This window comes from Labrus mixtus, chromosome 8 (genome assembly GCF_963584025.1).
Source record: "Labrus mixtus chromosome 8, fLabMix1.1, whole genome shotgun sequence".
Lineage (NCBI taxonomy): Eukaryota > Metazoa > Chordata > Actinopteri > Labriformes > Labridae > Labrus > Labrus mixtus.
Window position 1 is genome coordinate 10,089,898 of NC_083619.1, and position 24,580 is coordinate 10,114,477.

The 24,580-nt window shown below is 39.7% G+C and overlaps 3 protein-coding genes across 7 annotated transcripts in view; 2 read left to right on the forward strand and 1 right to left on the reverse strand.

Moving 5' to 3' along the window:
• Positions 1-4,132, forward strand: part of LOC132978840 (neuromedin-U receptor 1-like) — a 5,564-nt gene extending 1,432 nt beyond the window's left edge. For 3 of the 5 annotated variants that reach the window (XM_061044172.1, XM_061044171.1, XM_061044170.1), the window contains 3 exons: positions 475-1,199; positions 1,962-2,195; positions 3,286-3,864. In XM_061044172.1, the coding sequence (XP_060900155.1) occupies positions 512-1,199; positions 1,962-2,195; positions 3,286-3,596 (1,233 nt within the window). In that variant the 5' untranslated portion in view covers positions 475-511 and the 3' untranslated portion in view covers positions 3,597-3,864. Of the gene's footprint in view, positions 1-474; positions 1,200-1,961; positions 2,196-3,285; positions 3,865-4,049 lie in introns of those variants that run through there. The other 2 variants (XR_009673996.1, XM_061044173.1) reach the window with 2 other exon arrangements.
• Positions 4,133-13,774: 9,642 nt separating this feature from the next.
• Positions 13,775-18,644, reverse strand: cpdp (CPD photolyase). The gene is made up of 10 exons (XM_061044200.1): positions 18,498-18,644; positions 17,999-18,369; positions 17,732-17,880; positions 17,204-17,386; positions 16,849-17,007; positions 16,063-16,261; positions 15,034-15,186; positions 14,712-14,833; positions 14,461-14,620; positions 13,775-14,361 (listed from the first exon to the last, which is right to left on the reverse strand). The coding sequence occupies exons 1-10, from the start codon at positions 18,518-18,520 to the stop codon at positions 14,213-14,215; spliced, it is 1,668 nt and encodes a 555-aa protein (XP_060900183.1). The 5' UTR covers positions 18,521-18,644; the 3' UTR covers positions 13,775-14,212.
• Positions 18,645-18,751: 107 nt separating this feature from the next.
• LOC132978862 (UAP56-interacting factor-like) lies at positions 18,752-23,227 on the forward strand. The gene is made up of 9 exons (XM_061044201.1): positions 18,752-18,907; positions 19,049-19,195; positions 19,289-19,443; positions 20,428-20,576; positions 20,858-20,930; positions 21,083-21,144; positions 21,572-21,646; positions 21,859-21,985; positions 22,694-23,227. The coding sequence occupies exons 1-9, from the start codon at positions 18,835-18,837 to the stop codon at positions 22,793-22,795; spliced, it is 963 nt and encodes a 320-aa protein (XP_060900184.1). The 5' UTR covers positions 18,752-18,834; the 3' UTR covers positions 22,796-23,227.
• Positions 23,228-24,580: the final 1,353 nt, after the last annotated feature.

The following is a 24,580-nucleotide window of genomic DNA, read 5'->3' on the forward strand; positions in this document are numbered from 1 at the left end:
CTGTTTAAGTGTTTCAAGTCGGCTTTCCTTACTATATCATTAAACCAGATTCATAGTCATTTGTTAGATAGTGACAGCTAGCTTTGTAGCAGAAATACCCCATCAAAGACCAACAAGGAAACAGCTTTTTATCATGTAGCTCTTCTGTTTAGTGTCTTAATGTGTGAAAAAGATACAGCTTGTTTGCTTCCAGAGACCTCTCTGAAATTAAACTTTGGTTAAAACCTTGCGATGATAATCACTGAGGTGTTAATTCACCCCAAAAGCTATAGGGGAAAATCCTTTCACAGATTCTCCCGACTTCGGGAGATGAAGGGCGTGTGAGAGAAACTTTCTGTCTGATGATTTAAATGGTTGACCTTATGTTTTCACAGGCTAAGTTGAATCATTTTGATTGGTTAACTGCATTTTACTGTAAATGTTTTGGTGTTGAGCTTTAAAATGGAAATGTTCTCCTCTATTTTCTTTCCATAGGTCACGAAACTGAGTAACCCTCTTGCTATTCTGCAACATGTTGGAATTGAACTGCTCCCTTGCTGATCTATTCTCATCTAATGCCACAATTTTCAATGGACCCGGCTGCCCTGATGCTGCTTTGGCATGTGGGATGAATATCTCCTGGGTTCTAGCTAACGCTACAGCCAAAGATCTGGGTGTGTTGTGCTGGAGGGTAGAGGATTACCTTGCAGGAGAGCTTGGGCTCCAGACATCCCCAGTGTTTATCCCTGTCTGTGTCACCTATCTCACCATCTTCTTGGTGGGGGTACTGGGAAATTCTTTGACTTGTGTGGTCATTTTGCGCTACAGGGTGATGCAGACGCCAACAAACTATTACCTGCTGAGCCTGGCAGCGTCTGACCTGCTGGTGCTGCTACTGGGCATGCCGTTAGAGATCTACGAGATGTGGCAGAACTACCCCTTCCTGCTCGGAGAGGGAGGCTGCTACTTCAAAACGTTCCTGTTTGAAACCGTCTGCTTCGCTTCGATCCTCAATGTCACAGCGCTTAGTGTGGAGCGCTATGTTGCCGTGGTGCACCCACTCAAAGTCAAACACATGACTACACGAGCTCACGTCAAGAGGGTGATCTTCATGCTGTGGGTGCTGTCCATGCTGTGTGCTGTGCCAAACACCAGTCTGCAAGGGATTGAGGAGCTGGAGCCATTGTTTGGACGAAGATTTCCCCAATCTGCTGTGTGCAGTAAGTGTTCAAATGTTTGTTTTATTTTTTTATTTTTTTATTTTTTTCTACATAGTCAACAGTCTACAATGCTAACATGCTGAAGTATTGAAGGTTAATAATTTCAAAAACATTCAATCTGTTAATAAGTTGCATGTATTTCATCAAGAACAAAAGTGGAGCATTTCAATGAATTTTGACCTTGTTAATACAGAAGAAATAAAGTAGGGGGGTCATCCTGTGATTGGCTGTATCACTTCTGATATCACTCTATTTATCTTAATGTTTTAAAGATGTCACCCTGAAACAATAGTTCTACAGGACACACAATTGATCACAAAAGTCATTATAGGGTACATAGTGTGGTAACCATAAATGTCTTTTATTTTTTTCCTGGACAGCTGGAAAAATGACCCTTCTCGTCAATTGTATTCATTCTATTCATAATATTTGACTGTAATCTGTTGTGTAATCTGTCGAGGTTTTTAAGAAAATTATTTAAAAATCAAAACCAAATGTGGTCAGTGGATTACAGAAGTCAAAGAGTTTATCCTCTGAGAAAATGAAAACCTGTTGCTACATGAATGGTACTTTATCCATCTAATTGTTGCTGACATATTCCAGCCTGGACAAAAGTGTTGTTCTGATACAGCTATCACTGTCAGCAAATCATGTCTCCAAAGAGTGTACAAAGGTTTAATGTATAATGCAAATGCTACATCTATGCTTGTGATCAAACTGATTAATCTATTCTACCAACCTTTGTCACATCTCTACCCTCAGAAGTGGTTAAGCCCCAGTGGATGTACAACCTGATCATCCTGATTTCGACACTGGTCTTCTTCCTGCTCCCCATGCTGATCATCAGTATTCTCTACCTGCTCATTGGTATACAGCTGCACAGGGAGAAGGTTTTGACTGTGATCGACCCAAGGTGTAGCTTTGGACCAGAAAGTCTCTCCAAGTCCCACAAGCAGAAGCTGAGCAAACGCAACATGCAAGTCACTAAAATGCTGTGTAGGTGTCAAACCAGCTCCTAAGGAGCAGAAAGCTGTCTGTGACCCAGTGTGTGTATGTGTATGCAAGACGTTTTTGCTAAATTTGAGCCCTGATACAATTGATGCAGTTTTACCTTTTACGGTTTTTATACTTACATGCCCATTTGTTTCAGCTTTTTCTTTGAAATCTGAATCAGAAAGCAAGCTCTGGTGCTGAGATCTAGGCCAGTATAGTAACGATGGCTGCAGTTTCTCGAGTGGTCACTTGGGGCTGAGTCCAAAAGTGAGTCAATCCCCATTAGGTTCCATATTAAAAATTCCCAACTGTAGAACAGAATTAAACATGTTTACAGGAAGGTATAAACGATAGTTTTGGTCTCAGAAGCTTACTTCTTTATTCACAAGAACAATACAAGAACGACTTTATTTAGAAAAGTTATACATAATTAGGGGTGTGGTGGTTTTGAGTGACAGGCCGATGATGTTAGCTGTCAACTAAGCTTGTTCAGCATCAGACAAATAGCATGTTTTGCTGTGTATTTATTTACTAACAGACTGTCCAAGAAGTCCATGCTCCAGCTTTTTTCAGTTAGTTACTTTCTATTGTTTAATTGATATCTTGGGACGTGCACAGGAGTCAGGATGATTGTTAGCTTTTCCTCACAGAGAAGATAGGAAGCCATAGTGTTGAGAAAACATTCTATTTCAAATTCCCCAGTTGGACTATTTAGAGATTCATGAGATTGAGTGCTATCTGTTGCAATTTGTAAAGCTGTCTTAGCTTCCTTTGTAAAATAAATGAACAAATCTGCCGTTTTCTCCTCAAGTAGAAGTAAAATCTCCTTTTGCGTAACAAATCATAGTTGTTACCATGGCATTTTGCTGGCCAACAAATACACCACAACTTGACATGTGCAAATCCCTCACCTCTGTCTGATCCATGTTGTCCCTTCTGGCTGCAGTAAACAAACATGGCAATGGTGAAAAATTACAAACCGCAGGTTTCAAAAAGTCAGTTGACACATAAATGGGCTGTATCAACATTTCACAGTCTACAAACCATCTGTCACATTAACCAGTAACTTACACTTTCCATCTGGTCTGTCCAGGTGTGTTGGTGGTAGTATTCGGATTCTGCTGGGCTCCCTTCCACATGGACCGCTTGATGTGGAGCTACATGGACACCTCTGATGTGAAGCACATCCATATATTTGGGCCAATCCACATCGTGTCTGGAGTCTTCTTCTACCTGAGCTCTGCCATCAACCCCATCCTCTACAACCTCATGTCCACCAGGTTCAGAGAGATGTTCAGTCACATTACCTGCTGCTCTAAACGCTGGCAGACTCGCTCCAGCTTAAAGATGACCCAACGCAGCACCTTGAGCAACAAATTGAGCAACAGTTTGAAAACGACTTAAGTCAAAGTCAAATAATCTTATATACTGGGCATAATGGTAGCCATTAAACCTTCAAATGGGAAGGACATGAACTGAACAGATATTTCTCTGTAATTGGTAAGCCATGCAGATGAAGACAACCAAAAGTTAACCTGAATATATTGTACCAAGTGACATGGGCTACATAACTAGCATCAGCGATTATCTATTTTCTGAACAAGACAGATGCAATCCAGCGCTCAGCATCCTAAGCGCAGTAACATTCTCAACATTGCCTGTTTTTGGTCACGAAGCTCACAACACTCTCAATTTAAAACCTAAGTCAACTTTTTGAACACGACCGCGCTAATCGATGTTACTTCCCCCCCTCACTATTCCCTCACCTACCAATCAAGATCAAGAAGGGGCGGGACTTCCTTATCAACTTTATCAAGGTAGAAACTTTTCCTCACACTGTTTATCTCATGCACCCAGACTTTTTTTTCGACAGTACAATTTCCAGGACTAGAGGTGCTGTTAATGCAAGGACATGGCTCCTATCCATTTTTCTTACATATAACAGACTTAACTGTCACTAACAACAGAAGTGTTCAAGCAGAAGTGTCACACAAGTCTACTTTAGTTATCTACTAACAGTCGGTGATGGTGAGAAGCACTCTCAAATTAAGCACACAGGCCCTAAGATAAGAATACTCACATTCTGTACATTACATTTGTTAGTCTGCAAACGTTGACACAGTACCTCAAATTGAATATAGAGAATAACAAAAGTAACAAGGTCATCGAGCTAAAAGATGCAAATTGTGATCGAGTAGCAGCAACCTCAGAGGTCAATGTTGGCATGAACAATAAAATTATCATATAAATGATTCAACAGCGTTTTTAAGCATGGCAAATGTTACCCATGTGTCTAAAAAAGAAAATAAGTTCTCTTTGTGAACTCCCAGGCTGTGTTTATTGTGTTTAAATGCGCTGCTTTATAACGTTCAAGGCTCGCCGTTTCACTGCTGTACAGCTACAAGTTCTAACATTTACTTGCTTTTAGAGCAACGATTGAATGTACAATGGCTCCTGTCAAAAAGAAAGAATATTTGTCAAAGAAATGGAGTAGATAATGAGATTTGGTGCAGGAAAGATGAGGAATAAAAATCAGACTTGCTGCTTGTATAACCAGTGAGGAAGGTGATTAGTCATGTGCTTAACATATGATAATATATTCTGAAAGTACTTTGCGATCATTACTCGCTACATGCTACATAGATTTGTTCGATAACTGTATTTTTTAATTGCTTAAATAAAGTAAAACAATTCTAGTCATTGTTGAAAGTGTAATTAGGAAAATATATAATCATTTAAGAAAATGTGTGCTGCCAGTGTTGAAGAATTGCTCCCTATAAAAATGTTTTTGCTGTTTTATGTATTGAATGAATTTCTTTCTGCAATCTTTATGAAAAATAAAACTGTATATAGGTCATGTGAATATGTATCAAACCTTTTATGAATGCATGGAACCTGATAAGAGTGTTCTTTGCTACTTAATGATAACATGAATGTTTTACTCTGTACCCTTGAAATGATAAACTGTATACTGTTGTTACATAAATTTCTTTGAACATTAAGATGTGCCTGCAGCTATAATTTCCTCATTAGTAGTTTGTCTCGGAAAGAAAGGAACATAACGAGTCTTTGTTCTGTTTGCATGTTCTGACGCCTTATAGGGCCACTAGCTCGACAACTACTTATACATCATGTTAAAGAGGAGCTCTGAATTCAGAAGCACCACGTGGACTTTTCCACTCGGTCGTCTCATCGCAACTCTGGAAGACACACATGCAGGGGAAATGTGCAGAAATAAAAAAGATGATTATGAACGCTAAAAGGGAAAGATGATGTCAATGGGGCCATAACCTAGAGGAAATAAAATCATGAATGGCAGAAAGCAGGAGGAGGACAGAAGAAGGCAAGCTCACTGATGGATATTGACAAAATCACTTTATGTTGGCAGTGTTTTCAGCGAGCCACACCAACACTAATGAAAGCAATCTACCCAAAACTTCCATCACAATAGAAAAACACTGTTTACACAATAGCCCTGTAAATTGACTTGTTTATAGGTCTGCATCATCCAGGTAATGGTATTCATTGAAGCATATAATATACCGAACTATGTGAAATTAAACCACAAATCAACTCAAATGTGGTTCATTTTCTATATTATTGACTGAATCAAGCATAGAGTCATGCCCTCCGTCTCATCCTGGACAGCAGGTACCATCTCTCTCCCTTTTGCTCCTGTGTGACTTAGATCAGACCTGATTTTTTTTACTGACATTTAAAAGCACTCGTTACTCATTACTTTATGTGAAACAGCCGACAACAAGTGGTCACGGTAAAGCTAACGTCAGCACAGAAGCATCCTGGGTGAAAGAATGTTGCGCGCGGCAAACAAACACAGGCAGGTGATCATTCAAGCTGTGAGATTTCTATCTCGGAAGTACTGATAGCATTTATCCCTGCTTGAGTGAAACGACAAGAATATAGCAGTGAGTTGAAGGCTATGTGTAGGAAGGAAGACTTCTCTCTCACAAGAAGAAGCACCGAGCTACAACGCTTCTACTTAACTAGCTGTTGGAGAGCCGGGTACTGCTGCTAACGTTAGCTCAGCAGACAAGACACTCCATACAAACAGTCAGCTTGATTTAAAACAACACCAGCTCTACGATCTGTAAGCCAGACTATAGACTGATATGTTGACGGCGACATGCTTCATATAAACTGTTAAGTTTGTTGCCTTTAAAGATCTATTTAGCAAAATACCTACATATCGAAAACGACTGCAGTGTTATTGGAAATGTGCGAGTTGTTACAGCACAATTCTGCCACGACCCTAAATAATGTGATCATTGATATGAGGACTGAAACAAATAAAGTAACGCTCAAGTTACTTTCCCAACTAACTATAGTTACTTTTATAAAGCAATAACTAAGTTACTTTTTGATAGTAGTAACTGTAACTAATTACTAATTATCAGTGATATGCCAACATTGCAACCCCTCCTAGTTTTCACCTTCATGGTCATAAAAGGTTTATGTGAAGCAATCTATCGATTTAGCATTTTTCCAACAAACAATTTTGAATTTTGAATCTTAATCCACTTAACTTAATGGTGAAGATCACCTTTATGATAGCGGTAATGCAAAAAGCTATCTTTCAATACTCTTATGAATTATAGCCTGAGAAAAGACAGACAGTATCAGAGACAAGAAAGATATGCAAAGAACATTTGATTCACAGCCAGGATGATGACATGAGATCTTGAGAAAAGGACATGAGTTAAGGTGTAAAGTGGGGAACGAGACTGATACCGATGATTTGATCTGAGCTTAAAAATGATTCTTACATGAGCAGCAGTTGAGGAAAAGAAAAAAAATGACATTGTAGGAACCAGAGCGAGGCTGGGCTGCAGTTCCATTAACAACTTGTGAACTGTGAATTGTGGTTTAGGATTCAGCACCAGCACTATGTGCAGCCTGTGGAAGGATGGTTGCTTAAAAATAATCCCTCATCCAGCAGATGGTTAAAGTACAGTTGTGGATCACTCCACAACTCTTTCTTTAAAAAATACAGAAAATGAGATTTGAAATGCGTTGTTACCTGAAGCAATGATTTTTCTCCTCTGGCTGCAGTTAATTAAGTTGATCGTCTCCTTTGCTATTATTACACTAGTGCTAGCCTGCAAGGCTATACATCTTTCCCTTTATCGGGCGGCTGTGGCTCAGATGGAGTTGTCGTTTGTTTCTCAACTGGAAGGTCGGGTGTTCAATCCCAAGCTCTGCTTTGTCGATATGAATGTGTATGAATAGGATTAATTAATACTGATGGACACGTTACATCATCAGTGTGTGAATGGGTGTGGTCTCGGGTGTAAAGAAGCACTAGTCAAAAGACTAGAAAAGCGCTTTACAAGCACAGGTCAGTTTACCATTTAATGTTTCCTATTTTCAAACAGCAAGGATAAGACACTGCTCTTTTTTGTTAACTATTTGTGATTAAAGATTAAGGATTAACTCTTCTGACTTTGTTGACCGCATGAGTCTATTTCTATTGATGTTCTCAGGGTAACTTGTTCCGTGGGTCCAGTATTGGGAAAAGTACTTGAAAATCATAGTTGAGTAAAAGATACCGATCACTTGAAAGTTTGTTAGCTAAATGTTAAAGTCACCTTAAAGAAAATTGCTTAGGTCAAAGTCTTTAAGCCAATTAATGTACTTACACATACTTACTAATGAAATTCAGCGTAAATTCAAGCAGGAAGACTGGTTATATTATCTCACACATTTATTCAATTTCTTCATTCAACTTAACAACTCCCTCTCTAAAACTTCCTCTGTCTCCCTGCTCTGGTGATCAGCTGATTTTGGGCGTTTACTCTTTAAGTACAATTCTACAATTCACTGAGCAGACACTTTTATCCAAAGGGACGTACATCAGAGAGTAAGTACAACACAAGCAAGGATCTAGAAAAGAGGAAACAATGTCAGTAAGAGCAAACGAACAGCTTTGAGTCCGATTGGACACACAGGTGCTGACAGGCATTGCACAGAGGCAAAGCACAACATTGTCCGCTGTTCTTGAGAATGTTCCACGAGAATAAAGTCGTAAATTAGCGAGTTCGAGACCAGTCTGCGCGAAAATGATGAAAGTAGAACTCTTAAAGTCTTTTCCTCTGCAGACAACTTCCTCCAAGTCAGTGTGGTTCTTTCTTCAGTTTCTTGCAGTATCTTTTCAGGGTGCTGATATTTTATGACAATGTGAAGATGATGATGTGCCAAAAGCATGTGTAGTTTCATATCTGCATAAGTAAACAACACAACTATTTGTGTCTGTTATCGGTCTGCCTTGTTAAAGTGAATCATGTGCAGAGACAGTTTGTGTCCTGTTCATCATTTTACAGGTAAACAAGGTCTTACAAGTTGAAGTGAAAACTTCTCTTGAACTAACTGTTTTTACCGACTACACAAGGAAGTAGTCTATTTCCTTATTAATGAAACCTTTAGGACAAGATGCTCCATGTTTGTCATTTGAGAACAGGATGCTGCTGCTCTTCTGATATAGACTAAAATAACGACTTTATTCTTTTATTCTTTAAAGACTTTAAGAGTTCTACTTTCATCATTATGCGCAGGCTGGTCTCGAACTCGTTAATTTCCGAGATTATTCTTGCAAATTTACGACTTTAATCTCGTAAATGTATGACTTTATTCTCATAAATGTATGACTTTATTCTCATAAATGTATGACTTTATTCTCATAAATGTATGACTTTATTCTCATAAATGTATGACTTTATTCTCATAAATGTATGACTTTATTCTCGTAAATTTACGAGTTTAATCTCGAAATAAATAAAAAAAGTTTTTTAACTTGGCCCTAATCCTCCGTCGGAGCAGGCAGTATGCCCTCCTTCTACGTTTAGATTCGGTTGCAGAACGGTCTGTATTTGTTTTGACCAGAGGCGGTTTTAAGGCACGCCCACAAGGCCACTTTGGACGTCCCTCAGTATGTCAGATTTGTGACCAGTCTCACAACAAACCCACAGGCGTTCAGATAATTGATTCTACCTGACCTAGAAGACCTCAGCATTTCACTAAAAAGCTCCACGACCAGAAATGTTGTGAAACTAGGATAAATCTTGCAGATTTAAATGTAGAGGTAAATTTAAGATAAAATGCAGGTTCACATTTCACATTTATTTTTTGTCATATGTCATTTATGTCATTTATGACATAATGGTGATGAACGCTGGTGAAGTTTTGCCTATCATTGGATGATTTACTATGCAACATTTGCGAGTTGGTTATGAGGTAAAAACCTGTGATGAGTAAAAATAATTGTTTATGAAATGTTTTTTTGTGAATTTTTGTTAAATAAAATTGTGACAATACAAAACACGGGGATCAAGGGACATGGTAACATGTAGGGATGATCCTCCAGCACCACCACAATGTTCATATGTTTGGAGAAAGACCACAATTATATATCACAACTGTTTGTACTAAAAACTAATTTAAAGGTCACACATTATGCAAAATACATTTTCCATGTTTCTCTAACACTAATATGTTTCCCTAACTAGTCTACAAACCCCCCAATTATTTTAAAAAAGTCCATCCTCTCCATCTTTTGCCTGCTCCACTTTCAACAATGTGTGCTTAAACAGGCCGTTTGGAGATTTTCCATTTGTGACATCACAAAGGGAATCAAACTCCTCCCCCAGGTGTGTGACACTCCCACAGCTAGGTGTTTGTTCTGTCCTCTGAGTCTACCTTTCCACCTTAAACAATAAGACATGGTGCAAGAAGGCCCAAGCTTCCTAAGCACTTCATGAGAGGGGCGTGGTCGAACACAGCTCATTTGGGGCGGCAGTGGCTCAGTCCGTAGGGACTTGGGTTGGGAACTGGAGGGTCGCCGGTTCAAGTCCCAGTATGGACCAAATCTGGAAGATGGTCTGGTAGCTGGAGAGGTGCCAGGGCACTTCCCGAGCACTGCCCAGGTGCCCTTGAGCAAGGCACTGAACCCCCAACTTCTCTGGTGCACTCTCTGCTTAGCAGCTTGTAGCAGCCCCACTCTGACATCTCCTCACTAATGCATGTCCACAGGTCCTGTTTGTGCATGCGTGTGATTCAGGCCTATGTGTGTGAGAAGCATGTCCCTATAAATAACAGAGTGTAAATCCGAGATCCTGAAAAAAAACAAATTTGCATTTAAAGCTACAGAGCAGGGCAGGAATAGAGGGGTTTATAGACATGATAAAACACAGTATCAGAGTGGATTTCTAACTATACAGGCATGTTTTGGGTAGCTCTGAGGCTTATTTACACTTCTTGATAAGGAGTTTAAAATGAACATCATGCTGATTGTGACTATATACTCAGGATAAACCATACTGAGTTAATTACCAGACCAGATGTAGGGTCATTTTAGACCTATTTACAATCCTCTTTTTCAAAAAAATGGACTTTGCCCCCTCTGGCCATTATAAAGAATGCAGGGCACTTTCACATTGGCTTTGATTTTCAAGGCTAAAGGTAACTTCCTTCACATGGTTTATTGCTGCTATTGATCTGTTTATTACATCCCAAAGTCCATCAAGTAAAAAAAAAACCTTTGAAGTTTACCAGCGCCATCCTCTTCAAACAGTGTTTATGGGATGTTCTCTGGTAGGGTGAAACATTGGTATTCCAGTTGACATATTGTTTCAGCACTGGACAAAACAATAATTTACCATACATGAAACATAGAGGAGCATCTGTTTACAGTTGTGGCAGAAGAAGACCTAAAAAGGACATCCTCTGTTAGCTCGTTTATCCTCACCATTCTTCATTAGATAGAGTGGTCAGGGGAGTGCATGTAATAAGATTCATGTCACCAACAGAATCATTTACAACACACTGCTAAATCCATTTCTATTAAAAAATGTTGCACATTTTCTTTTTGGGGATATGGTTAGTCAGAGTATAATTGTTACACTGACAAGACATCAGTATTGATTTAACTAACTGCTTGGTGGTTATAGGCAACACAATCTTATTTCCTCCAGGAAAATAATGAATGTTTGAAAACGTTGTTCTTGTCCTGCTTCATGACTTCATCCATCCTGCCACATCCACCCTTTATAATCATTTCTGGTTTATTCTTCATCTTCAGCAACACTTGAAAGAACAAACTTCAAACAATTTAAAGCAGAATATTAAAGTACTTGTATACCATACTGTGATGTGTCTTCTAATTCTAACAACTTGTTTCAGCTCATTTAAACAAAAAGCACAATCTTAAGAGACAAATATATCTGTTTGCCGTTTGAAATAAACACAACAAAAGAACTCATAGATCATTGGAGGAAGTACTTTTGCTACCTAAAGGGGTTGTTTTCAAATCCTTACTATTGGATGTGCACTTAATTAGGTTTGGTAGTCGTGTCTTTTATGCATAATTACCTCTTGTATATTAAAAAACACAGATGCAATAGTGATGTAATGTGATGACATTATTTTCTTGTCTTTCATTTTTTCATAGTTTATTGTTACGTTCCCCCAGATGGCTGGAAGATGAGGGGAATAACAATAAAATCAAACCCAGTGAAAAGAAGGAGGAATTAAGTAAGCACATTTTAAAGGACATATTTACAAACTAAAGGAAAATGTACAACACAAAAGCAAGCTTCTTTCATGAAACACAAAACCAAAGAGAGGCGAGTCTTTGATTAAGTCTTAAGTTTTAAGTCTAAAAAAACGAATAGTCCAAAATACAACTAAGGAAACACAGAACTGTCGTTGTTACCAGCTGTTACTCCCCCCCTCCCTCCCTCCCTCCACATTGAGTGCAACGACAGAAACAGTCATATTCCTGTGTAGCAGTATGAATTACTATAATATTAAATCTAATATATATATAAAAAGGCTTCACTAATTCATAAGGACAATCATTTATAGTTAACGTCTTATTGAGTAAATGGGAAAATGTAAGGGTCTTATGTGATCAAAAATAAGAAAAGAATTAAAAAAGAAAAAAACTTGAATGAAAAAAAGAAGAGTGTAAACTTAAACACAGGAGGACATAATGCTGTGAGTGAGGACTGAGGTGATTCAGTTCATTATCAGTTTGTTATGTAAACTCCTTTTTCTGAAACAAGATTTTATTCATCAGTGACTTTGTATTTGATTCCTAAAGGTCACATACTGTACATTAAGGATCACTACAGTCAAATACTGTATGTCATAATGTGCAACATAAAGACGTATGAAGAACAGTCGCTTCTACTGTATAATCTTTGCATTATTTAATTATAGCATTCTCTATTGATAAGCTTTTGGGTGGTTTTTTTTTCATTCTTATAAGTGAACAAATGAAACACAATTTGGAAACAAGGCTAATATTGTGTCTCACAATATATACTATCACAAACTGTCTCAAAGAATAGGTAACACAGAAGGGCTATCCCACATGAAACAAGGTTTAAAGGAAGTTAATTTATTATAAAGGAAAGTTATAACAACCATAAATATGTCTGATAAATCAGTCATGAATGGATGAGTGGAGTGTAAACCAAACCAGCTTGTGGAGGACCGGGAGGAAGACAGTGGAAGCCACTTAAATAAGCTGAGGCCTGATGGACTGAGGTGTACTTAACAGATGTCCTTTCTGACTCCACCTACTGTCTGCCAAGCCAGGAAGCCAAACCAAACACATGCAGACAGAGAGCAGGACGTCACCCACCCCCTTTAAAAAAGCTTCCACTCTCACCAGCTTAGCCTAATAGGAATAATGAATCGTGAATAATGGCATTCACCAAAACTACATCTTTTTTCTTTTAACACTTTAAACATAGATAGTATCACTATTACTTTTAGACTCACGTCAGATCTAATCTCCTTATAGGCAACAGAAGTGCACCAATTGAAAATGGACAACCTTTGATTAAAGGTGCAGTTAAACAATTCTATGCTATATTTTCTGTACTAAATACACAAATGGGTCCCTGGAACTCTGTTTGGAGCTAAAAAGCTACCAGGAGAGTTACGCTTTCACTCGTGCAGGCCCACCACCACAACTTCTCACGTAGCTTTTTATCTTCAAACAGTTCCAGGGACCAAATTTTCCTCTGAGGACAGTTTGTGTAAAGAGTCATGAACATACACCACAGAATCTGCACATCTCTCCAACTTTTAAACTTCTCTACTGAAACTACATAGTGCACCTTTAAGAATCCATTTATTGCAGTCATCCTGTCGGCCTTTCACATAAAACAGATGGCAGTGCAGCGGTATGATAATTAAAGGGGAGAAGTCATTTGATGCGAGAGGACTTTTTGAATTAAAATATTAGTTCTACCTAAATTGAGATTGTCTAAGAAAAGGTTTATTGTCCACGCATAGAAGTGTCTCAAGAATGAAGGCGGCAGCATCCCCAGTCCTATTGATTTATGTAAGAGCGAGAAGAAACAGGGGGATTGTGGTTAAAAGAGATAGCTCCAAAAACAGTATGATTTAGCAAAGCCCGATTCCATTACACGCTCAGTTTTCTTCTTCTTATGTGAAGTGGTGTTTCGAAAAAGTCAAACAGTATTTATGTAGAAATTTCATAATATTCTCTGTGGAGGCTTAAATGCCTGAAGAAGCAGAAATTTAGAAGAATGATAAAAAAAAAAAAACATCTTTATTACAGTTACTTTATGAGATGAGGAAAAAGAAGTTAAAGCCAAAGAGTTGCTTTAAAAGAACTGCATACATTGTGATATAAATTCATTGTGAACACTATAAAAAAACAAGGTTTATTTTTTTAGATAACATTAAAAAGTAAACAATGTAATAAAAAAACAGTAACATACAAGTAGCTGAAAAAAAAAACGACGAGCGTACAGATAACAGATAAGTGTAAACAACATGTGTCTGAATATTCAGCAGAAGAAACCGCCCAGGCTAAAGCACTCTGAGTACTTTGAGAAGAAACTAGCAAAAACAAAACGCAGAAAAATAATATTACAGTTGTGAGAGAGGCTTCAAAACAGCTCCCTGAGATAAATGTATAGGGTATAAAGGCTGTCATCTTATTCTCACCCGTCTAAACGTTTCATGTTTCAGAGGTTTTTGGGACAGTACTGCTTCTCAAAGCGTGCGACGTCAAACTTCCGGAGGCAGCCTTTGTAGTTCATGTAGCGGACCTTTCCAAAGACGGCTCTCTCTGCCCAGCCCTGGTCATGGATGCCACATATAGACCACATGCAGCCTACAGGAGGACAACACAGTGCGGAGAGCATCAATATTTGAGACAACATAACTCAGTAGATCAGTGTCTTCATGGCACAAATGAGAATTGTGACCTTACCGACGAAACCGTTGGGGTCCTGGCCATCCAGACTGTAGCGGTCATTTAGGTACAGAGCGGTTGAGAGCGCCTCCTCTGGTGAGGACGTCCACTCCAGGATCTTTTTGGCCCAGTACATTCTCAAGAAACCGTGCATCTTCCCCTCACTGACCATCTGGTACTAAAGGAAACATGCAACAAACGGTTGTAAGTAACAAACATTGACACAGACCTGTGAGAACACCTCCTCTGCCTTAGACTCAATGTCGTACCTGAGCTCCATTCCAGAGCTTGTCATGAGTCTTCGCTTTCTCCAGCTGCTCACGTGTGTAGAGATACGGCCTCTCGTCTTTGGCGTGATCTTTTAAGGTCTTCTGAGCCCACTCATATGCACCTGAGTTTGACAAACACACACACACACACACACACACACGCTTTAGATACAAAAACACACAGACTTAAGAAGAAGAGACGATACGTTTCTGGAGTGAAATCCTTTCAAATAAGCAGATATCTCATCTGAATGATGTCACTAATGACGAGTATTGTTCTAACATAGTTGATAGTATGTGATTTAATGAGATCTGGACTGACCATCCACACTGTCGTATTTCTTGTTGTAGAAGCAGAAGTTATCAGTCAGCTCCCTGCGCACCACCAGCTCCTCAATGTAGGAGGCGACTGTGACGCCTGCCTTCTTCCCGCTGTGCTGAACCTGCAGGGCCACGCGCTGCGCTGACAGGTGGCCTAATGGAAAGAAGAAGAAGAAGAGATGGTTGGAAAAAGGGACTGATACAGATGGACATGACTGATTTATCAGACATGAAACTGGAAGTGCTAACATATTCTATAACATGATATCATGGCTGCTCACTCTGAACATTAAACAATAGCATGTTGTAAATGAAAAAGCAGGTATGAGGGACTCTCTGGAGGTCCACGATCATGAAGCTGACAGTGGGGAGTGAGTTAAAAATGAAACAACTGGCACTGTGGGAAATTGTGTCCTGCTGTGACTTATGGCAAAGTAGGCAGTATGAGCATGAATGAACAGCTCTGTATTCTGATGAGACAGTATTGTGGATTGTACTGTGCTATCAAACTAAATGTACTATTGTACTTAAAGCTCCTGTGAGGAACCTGCGGTTTGTGTCCAATTTTGCAAACTCTGTGAACAAAGCAATACCTCTTATCAATAAATATCCATACTCTCATCTCCACCTCTCTTTACAGAAATCTCTGCCTGCTTTCTTTAACAATCAGATATATCACTCAAGAGATCTTGATGAGGAATTTCAACAGCTAAACACTGTCTTACACCCGCCCACCAGCATCGTTTCAGGCATTAAAGGTTATTTTATGAATATAATCAAACTTGTGGATGACGGGGTATCTCGCTTATGTCAGTCGTAAAGATACTTCATTATTATTTTCAGTCAGTTTTATTCCCAGTTAAAAACTCATAATTGCTTGAATCTGTTGTTTTTATTTTGAGTAAGGTTTAGATTAAGAACAGCGTAGTTCTTCATTAGTCTGTACATTTTCCTTGCATTTCTGAGAATAACTTTTGTCCCCCTGACATACTGTATTCATTTAACAGACACTATCTGCAGAGCTACTGACCGAAGCGGATCCAGGGGGAGAGCTGGCTGAGTGCATGAGCGTTTGGGTCGTTGCGTTTGGTGTCAAACAGTTTAAGGCGTACATCAATGAAGGACTCCAACATGGCCACCCCTGCCTTGGTGCCTGGCTTGGCCCAATCTGTCTCTCCAACTTTTGTGTCAACCTTCAAGGAGGCCAAAGTCTCGCCCCAGTCGATGGGCTGTATGGGGAAGTTCAGAGAAAAGAGAACAATTCAGCAGAGGTTACGGCCGACAGTGATGCGCTTAGAATATACATGAGAGAAAACTTCAAAAGGGAGGCAAGGAGAGTCCAGGGACTTTCACCTAGTGTATGAAATCAGGAGGGTCAAACCAGTGAGTTGGATATCAATCATGGCAATAAGGGGATTTACCCCTGCAGCTTTAATATCCAGTGCTGGGAAGGAAGCTTAAACTTTTAGACAGTCAACAAAAGTCTGCCATTTATATTCCTAGATCAATACATAATGAGCAGAGGAGGGGGGTTCAAGGTTAAGAAAAACGCGCTTCATAGTTTTTTGATACTCCACATCTATGAGCCCCCTGACAGCTCACGTTTCCATTACATAACATTGATCTAAAAAAACAAAAACAAATGTTCAAAGCAAAAATATTGTCAGGAGTGTTATGATTCTGTCATCATCACTTTTTCCAAAAGTCCTCGAAGGTGAAACCAAAAAAACACAACTATGAGAGTTTATTTTTCTTCTGAACTTCATGTGTTCCCTTAAACTCACAAGGTGCCTTTTGCTGTCGCTGCGTCACTTACTTTGGCGGTTCTCGTTGCCGTGTAGGGGTGTTTCTCTACCAGAGGAAGGTCAGTGAGGTACTCTGGCAAAAGCTTGGTAATCTTTCCTCTGATTGTCCTGGCAGCATACTCAAGTTTGGGTGACGCTACCCAGCAGGGAACAATATTGTGGGCATCAACCTAAAAAGGAAAATAGGGTTTACTCATAAGACAGAAAATCAAGAGATTCTAACAGGAAATGCATGAAACAAGCAGAAAATTGAAAGGAGGTCTTTAGAATCGTTTCCCTATTTTGCCTTGTGAACCAATGTGTTGCAGACAAAAAAATACAGAAAGGCAATTTAAAAAAACTGATCTCCTTGTCAGAGATGTTTACCTGTATGAGGGGGATGTCTTTCGGGAGCATGTTTTTGACATCCTCTAACCACTGCATCTGCTCCCTGAGCGGGCTGAAGTCTGTTACCACCGCCCCCAGGCCACGGTCGGAGACAAAGCCGGGGAGAACTTCCCCCGCTGAACCGTGCAGCAAGTGGAACTGGATGTCCAGGGTTTTGCATTCCTGTTTGGTAGAGACAGAGAGAAAGCCATTATAGAATATGTGGTGGGTTTAATTACCAGGATCACAATCCACTAAAAAAAAAAAAAAAAAAAGTCCTGTGTAATTGGATTTCATGTGTACAATGTAATTGAATTATGTAGTCCCAACCATCACCAATTTACAATCTGTAGTGTTTTCCGTCATCACACACACACTCAGTATAACATGAGGCAACCACCTATCTGGTGGATTTTTGAATTGAATAAATGTAACATAATGAATTTAGTTTGAATCAAAATGTACATACTAACTACTGGTATTTCTAGCTGTAGTCAGTGTGATTGAAAATAAAGTATTAATATATACCTTTGCAACTTCCTTTAGACCTTCGAGCATAAAGCTGAAATGTCTCAGAGTGGAGAGTTCTGATTTGGGGACGACCAGGCAGAAACAGATGTGCAGAGGAAGGTTCTCCTTCACAGCAAGCTGCTGTGCATGGATCAGTGCCCAATTATCTAAATACACAAAAAGGGAAAAGACTTGAGACACACAGAAAACGGGAGCTTGGACAGTTAAAGTACAAGCTCAATCAGGTCTCTCACTGCACATCTGGCAGAGGGTTACAGTGGTTACCTTGTACTCTCTGGTCTCTTGACATCCAGTACAAGACACCCTTTGAGCCCTGCTTTATATCTTCAGCCTTAGAAACAAAACGCAGGCGTTTCTTGTTGAATTTCATGTCCTTCTTCTCTGTCCTCTGCTGCTTCAGATGGTCCTGCAGCCAGCCTCCAGCTCTTTCCTGTTTCTCCTCCTTAACGGGCGCCAGCTTCTGCTGTTTGGCACTGGCCTCTTTGGCTGCAGATGTTGGTGCCTTGCGTTTCTTGCCTGACATGACGCTTTGACTGGTTAATGGCTCGGTCCGGTAGAAGAAGACGAATTTGGATCTCTTACTCCTTTGTGACAAAAGTCTCAATAAATGCTCTGGTGCAAAATGTAAGGCTGCTCTGTCGGTAAATCAAAATGCAAAAGGTGAGAAACTATGCAGGATGCATTTAAAACATTCAAATTTGAAAAACACGACGACGTAGAAAAACGTTCATTCAAATGACGAATCGTGTAGAAAATAGCTTACCTTCTTAAAAAGTAATGCAACATGCGATGAAAGCAATAAGATTAGGTCTGTAAGAGGTCACAGTCCCGGGTAAGGGAAACACGTTAGCACACACCGTATTTTCTCTTTATACAACCGGTTTCATGAGCAGGCTTGTTTAGGTTTTGTAACGATACTATTTTTGACGTATTCCACTACATTTCCCACAATGCAATTGGAAGTCTTTACGGAGCATGCGCCGCGCCGTTTACGTTCGGGGAGATTCATGTGCGTTGTAGCGTAGTCACAATAAGAGACGGTTTAGAGCCATTATCGTGTTTTTCCTTTCACTCAGGATTGTTTGTCGTGTTGTTTAAGTATGAACAGAGATGAGGTTACAGCAGGGCGCGGGAGAAAAACAGTGGTTCCAGATAAAGTCGACATGTCATTAGGTAAGGTGGACGCTGACACAAACGTTACCAAAATAGACAACTAGCTAATGTTAGCCTCTTGCTAGCTCGTATGCTAACTTGCTAAATAGAGCTCAGTGCAGTCGCCCTTGTTTATCATTGCTCGTGTGTTAAATTTAACAGATGACATCATTCGGTTGAACAAGAAAGAGCAGCAGCAGCAGTTTAAAAGAAGACAGGCAACTGTTAATCGACGACCAGTTAAGAAGAAAGGCCGTTTAATTCAAGGAAAGGGAGTTTCGTTTGGGACTGGTGGACCAGTCCAGAGAGGTGTGTCTTCATGTCGACTTGGTCAAAATGTGACTTTCCCTCTGTCCAAACAAGTCTGTGCGCTGCTAACATCGCTGTCATTATCGTTATAAGGAGGTGGAGCAGTACCTAAATTAAGAAACAGGAGGGTCCCTCCCCTGCTGCCGGGGCGACGACGAGGTCAGGGGGTCATCACAGGACTGGCAGCCAGAAGGCCAACTGCACTGCTCAAACGAGTCGGCACACTGAACAGATCAGCAATCAACCAGGTAATGTAGAACATGCTGGAGTTGACTTTATGTGGACTGACAGTGGCATGAAACTTGAAGTTACAATGCACTGACATGTATGAGGGATTATAATTGTAATGAATAAAAAGAGAGCATTTGCCCTAAATGACAGCCTTGTTGCTTTATTTCCCACCTGGAGTCTTTTAGGTGTCTGCATAAGATACATTATTTTGAGATCATGATGTAGAACATGCATCCGTCTTAATTCTGCTGTTAGTGTAACCTGTGTCATCTTAAAAAACACACTGGTTAAGTGTTGCACCTTCCTAAATAAAATCTGGTACTAGTTAGTAGAAAGTATTCTATTTACAATACAGAAGAAGTTAAATTGTGTGCTTCTGGTATCACACTTCAGACCTTGGGCATCATTTTTTTTTAGTATGTTGACACATGCCTGGCTAATTTGCCTATCCTACAAACAAGCACACCAACACACCATACTCGTCCTGCTTCAATGACCCGACCCTCATCACTCCCCCACGGCTCAGTGTTCTCCACATCCTGTCATCTGGCAACAGCAGCAGCTGCTTTTGTGCTGCTGAGTCATTACCTCTACGGTTAACTGCCTTAGACAATCTTAGAAACTTTTCCATTTGTTATCTAGCTAAGAGGGGCATGAGAAGAATAAGCAGCAAGCTTTATCCCACCACAGCATCTTTAATATAAAATATGATTTTGTACATACAGAACTTTAAGTTCAGTATCTTACAGACAAGATCCAAGCTAACTGTGTTGAGTAGTTTGTGTTTCTCACTGATTTACTCGTCTCCTTTAAGAGGTTAACGATGAAGCAGTTATTCAGAAAGTAATTCGCTGATTCAATTTGAATAAAATATAGACCACGTATTACTTAAATTATACACATGGATTTCCAAATGCTGTGAAATCTATCGATCTGTTAATGTACGCTACCTAACCTTTCAATAATGGAGTATCTTTCGTCCACTACACTTCCTTTTTCAGAAAACAAGACAGAAAACAAAGCCCTTCATTCAACGTCCTGAAGCACAGTACAGGAAGCCAGAGGTACAGAGGAGGCCGTACAGGCATCCCGATCAACAGAGAGGCCAGAACACAACATCTGTCAGGAGACCATTTCGGCTACAACGACGGTGAGAGTAAATCCCAACAGCTTATGTATGATGCACTTGAGCAAGTGTAAAATAAGGATCATTCTCGGGAGTATAGCAGAAACCTAAAGTCTGGGTTTTTTGTATTTCCCTAAACACAAAGTGCATTATGATACGTTATGTGAAGAGTTTGATTTCAAGCAGGTGGACTAAGGATGTTGGACACATCGAAATTTGCTTCTTGATCTGGTAAACTGTGTTGTGTTCATGGTTCCACTCACCATGCTGTATTTAAGTACTTCTTTTATGTTGCACGTGTGCAGACCACTGCCCCCTGTCCAGCAGACGCAGAGAGAAGCACGCCAGGCCACGTTTCTTTTTCGCAGAGGACTCAAGGTACACAATGGCTGTGGGCTACTGAGAGTTGTTAAATGATGCATTTGTTGGGTCATCAGTGTATCTGGGCTTTTGAGGACTTAAGTATTTAATTAAACAATTTCCAAATGTTATTATACTTTAGTGTTTATTTTCTCATGTGCTTGTTACAGGTACAGGCCCAAGTGCAAAAGCCAAATCCCCATCCCCGTTCTCCTCCAGCCAGAACTAGACAGTGAGTATTATGTTACCTCAGTTAGTTTGTTTTGTCTTGTTTACTCTGTTGTGTGTACATGTGTGAGGAAGAGGAAATGTTATTGAGGATATGAATCATTTGGATGGGAAAGAAGACCATTGTTTGCCATTTAACAGTCTGTGTTTCTTGTGTTCCTTTTGATTGTATTTATTTCATTTTAAAGATTGATTTTGGGGCTTTTTTGGCCCTTCTACGATAGGACAGCTGTAGAGAGACGGGAATTGTGGAGAGAGAGGGAGTGGGGGATGACATGCACCAAACCGGGGCAGGATCAGGAGTTGAACCAATTAGGATTTTAGCATTTCTACATGATGCATCCACTCCACCAACTGAGCTTAACCTGCACTCCATTTCTTGTGTTCATGTGAGATTGTCACACTACTCTTATACTACTTTTATCCACAAGGTGGCGCACATCAACAACCAACAGTGGAATCTTGACTGTTTCAATCGACAACCCAACAGCCCTGACTCAGCCTGAGTAAATATCACAAACTGCACAACGTCTACAACCATTTCTTTGTCATATTACTAACTACAGTGCGGGTTTATCATATTACATTTTAAGGAAATATATATAAAGTATAAATAGATATAGAGGGATATAAAGATATGATGTTGATTATGACAATGACACCGAGCTTAACATACAAGACACTAGCAGGTAGAAGTGACGGTGTGACTTCTGTGTAGGCCTCCCTCTGCTTGGACGCTGCACCCCCCAGCTCCCAGCTCTACTCCTGTCAAAGTGGAAACTGAAGAGAAGAAAATACCAAAAGGAGTGCCTCTGCAATTCGACATCAACAGTGTTGGAAAACCAGTGAGAGCATTCTACTGTGTTTTATGCTGAATGTTTTTCATAAGAATACAAGTATGGCTTAGCCAATTTACAGTGGGTCTGTACAATCTATCAAAAACAACAACAAATACACAAGTGACAGTTCAGAGCCCGAACCTCGCTATAAATACTTACATTTAAACCTCAAAACTAAACGATAAATCAGACAGAACAATGCATGATGTAATACTTAAATTCAATAAACCGTATCGATCAGTACAACATGAGCCCATTTCAAAACGTGTAAAATGGTCCCAGTTAGGATCCAGTTTGAGATTTGCAGGTAAACTATTACGCCAAACATTAGCTGTATGTCAAAATGAGGATTTCTGGAAGTGGGAACACAGAAGTCCTATTTAGATTTTCTTGTATTACTGACCTTGAAACTTTCAGTGGAACCTCAAGGTCACTGACTACATGAGGACCCTGATTGTGTTTAGATACAAGGTCAGCACATTGGTTAATATTGTCAGAAACTTGCACATTTATTATCTTAAGAAGGTGGCGAAGATGCGATCTAAAAGCGTCCCTGTCTAAAATTTTAATTACTTAATTGTTTAACATTTATAAAAATAATTAAAGATTTTCAAGCCACCAAAGGACCTTTTCTTCAAATATTCTTATTACCATATAGTCTTCAAAATATTGCTGAACCCTGTATGTTAATACAATGTGTTTTCATTCCTGTAGCAAACATCGCTGACCTTGAATGAGCGATTCCGCATCCTAAAGGATCAGCGCACGGCCACAGCCCACAGCAGTAAAGGCAGCAGGTTTGTAACCGTGGGTTAAAGGACAAAAAGACGATAACACTTGGCAGCCCCTTGGTCCTGCTTAGACACACGGTGGACTTGACCTTTGTGATGGATGGGATGTGTTACCCACTGACTAAAGGGAAGGAGTGAAACAGTGGGATGAATGAGTTCAGCCTGCACAGCTGTGAGAACTGAAATGTCAAAAGAGGAGATTGTTTAAAAATAATTTCCCATTCATTGTCCATATCATTGTACGCTGTTTGTATTGTGGACATCCTAACCTGGGAAGGAAAGAGCTTTTTGTTCCCTCTGGACTTGGAACTGTGGACACTGCTCAGAGATATGTGTTTTAAAGAGAGCACTGCTATGTATTTGCTGAGGTGGGGATGGATGTTCAGAGTAACTTTTTTGACATTTTTCAGAATTATTTTGTAAAGTTTGTTCCAATAAAGGAGTTTCTCTTACAGTATTTGGTTGAGCATGAAATGTAAAAAAAAAATCAAATGCAATATCATTTTTTTTTCTGGCACAAGTTACAGTTTTTATGTCCACAAGAGGGGGAATATTGTTTCTAAATCGTCTGTGAAAGAAAGTAACAGACATATTTTTGGAATCTGAATATTGCTTTTATTTAAATACATTAAAATTTGCAATGTAACAAAACTATTGGCATATGAAATTCAAACACCATTTAAATGAACAAAACATGGCTCACTTCATTTTCTGTGACTAGTGTCAGTAACACTAGGTTGTTTTTCTCTCCGCCCACTCAGCTCTGATTTGCCCCCCCTCCCCCCCCTCCTCCCTGTCCATTTACACTGTTCACAGACTATCTTACAATAAGAGTGCTGAATAAAAATGAGGTAAGAAAGTGGTTTGAAAATTACAGATCATGCAAAACATGCTGAACAGCAACAAAATATGTTGTGAAGGAGGAAGTAACAAAACCAAAAAAAAATAATACATGAGTGTGCATTTAAAAATAATCAATTTACACAGCTTTGCATCTTTGGTTACAAAGTAGGTTGAATGATTTCACAGCTTTCCCCCCTGCCCCCCTCAGGAAAACAATGGAGGAAAAACAAGAGGGGGGTATGGCAACACTAATTCACTTTAGATTAAGGAGTTGAATCTTAACCAGATGCCGTCTTCAGGCACACGTTATGCTTTGATGTCATCAGGTGGAGTCACCCACCAAGGCTCTTAATACTTTTTACTATATGAAATTGTACATTCATACTGGGTCTAGATTTTAAATATGAATTGGCAATTGATGAGAAGAATTTAAGTTAGTGTTAAACAGTTTTCAGAATTCATTTATTTGATATTAGCCTACTTTTTATTTAGTTAAATCTCAAGTGTTGCCTCAGGGTAGTATGGCCAAATGTTGAAACACTTAAAGAAACGATTTCGCTGGACTACTATTTTACAGGTACATGAAATTATTCATGTATGAAAATAGCAGCCCCGTAATAAATAAAACACTTAACAGTAGAACTCAAAAGACTGATGCTAGGATTGGACTTGATGTAAAAAGTAACGGCAGCAGTTTGGCGCTCCGATAAACAGACTCTCTCCCACTTCTTTCTATACAACATGAAACAGCAAGGCTAAAAATACCCCTTTATCCCCTCATTTATCTTACGTTTAAAAAAATAATCACTCTTTTTAGACAATCACTCCCATTTGTCCCTTATGTGAGGCAAACCCCTCCCTTCCCACGCCCTCAGTCTGAGCAGGTCTCAGGTCAGTGGCCGTGTCACGGCCTGGGTCCAAGAAGAGACATCCTGTCCCCGAGCTCGGACCTAGCAGTCACCCACTC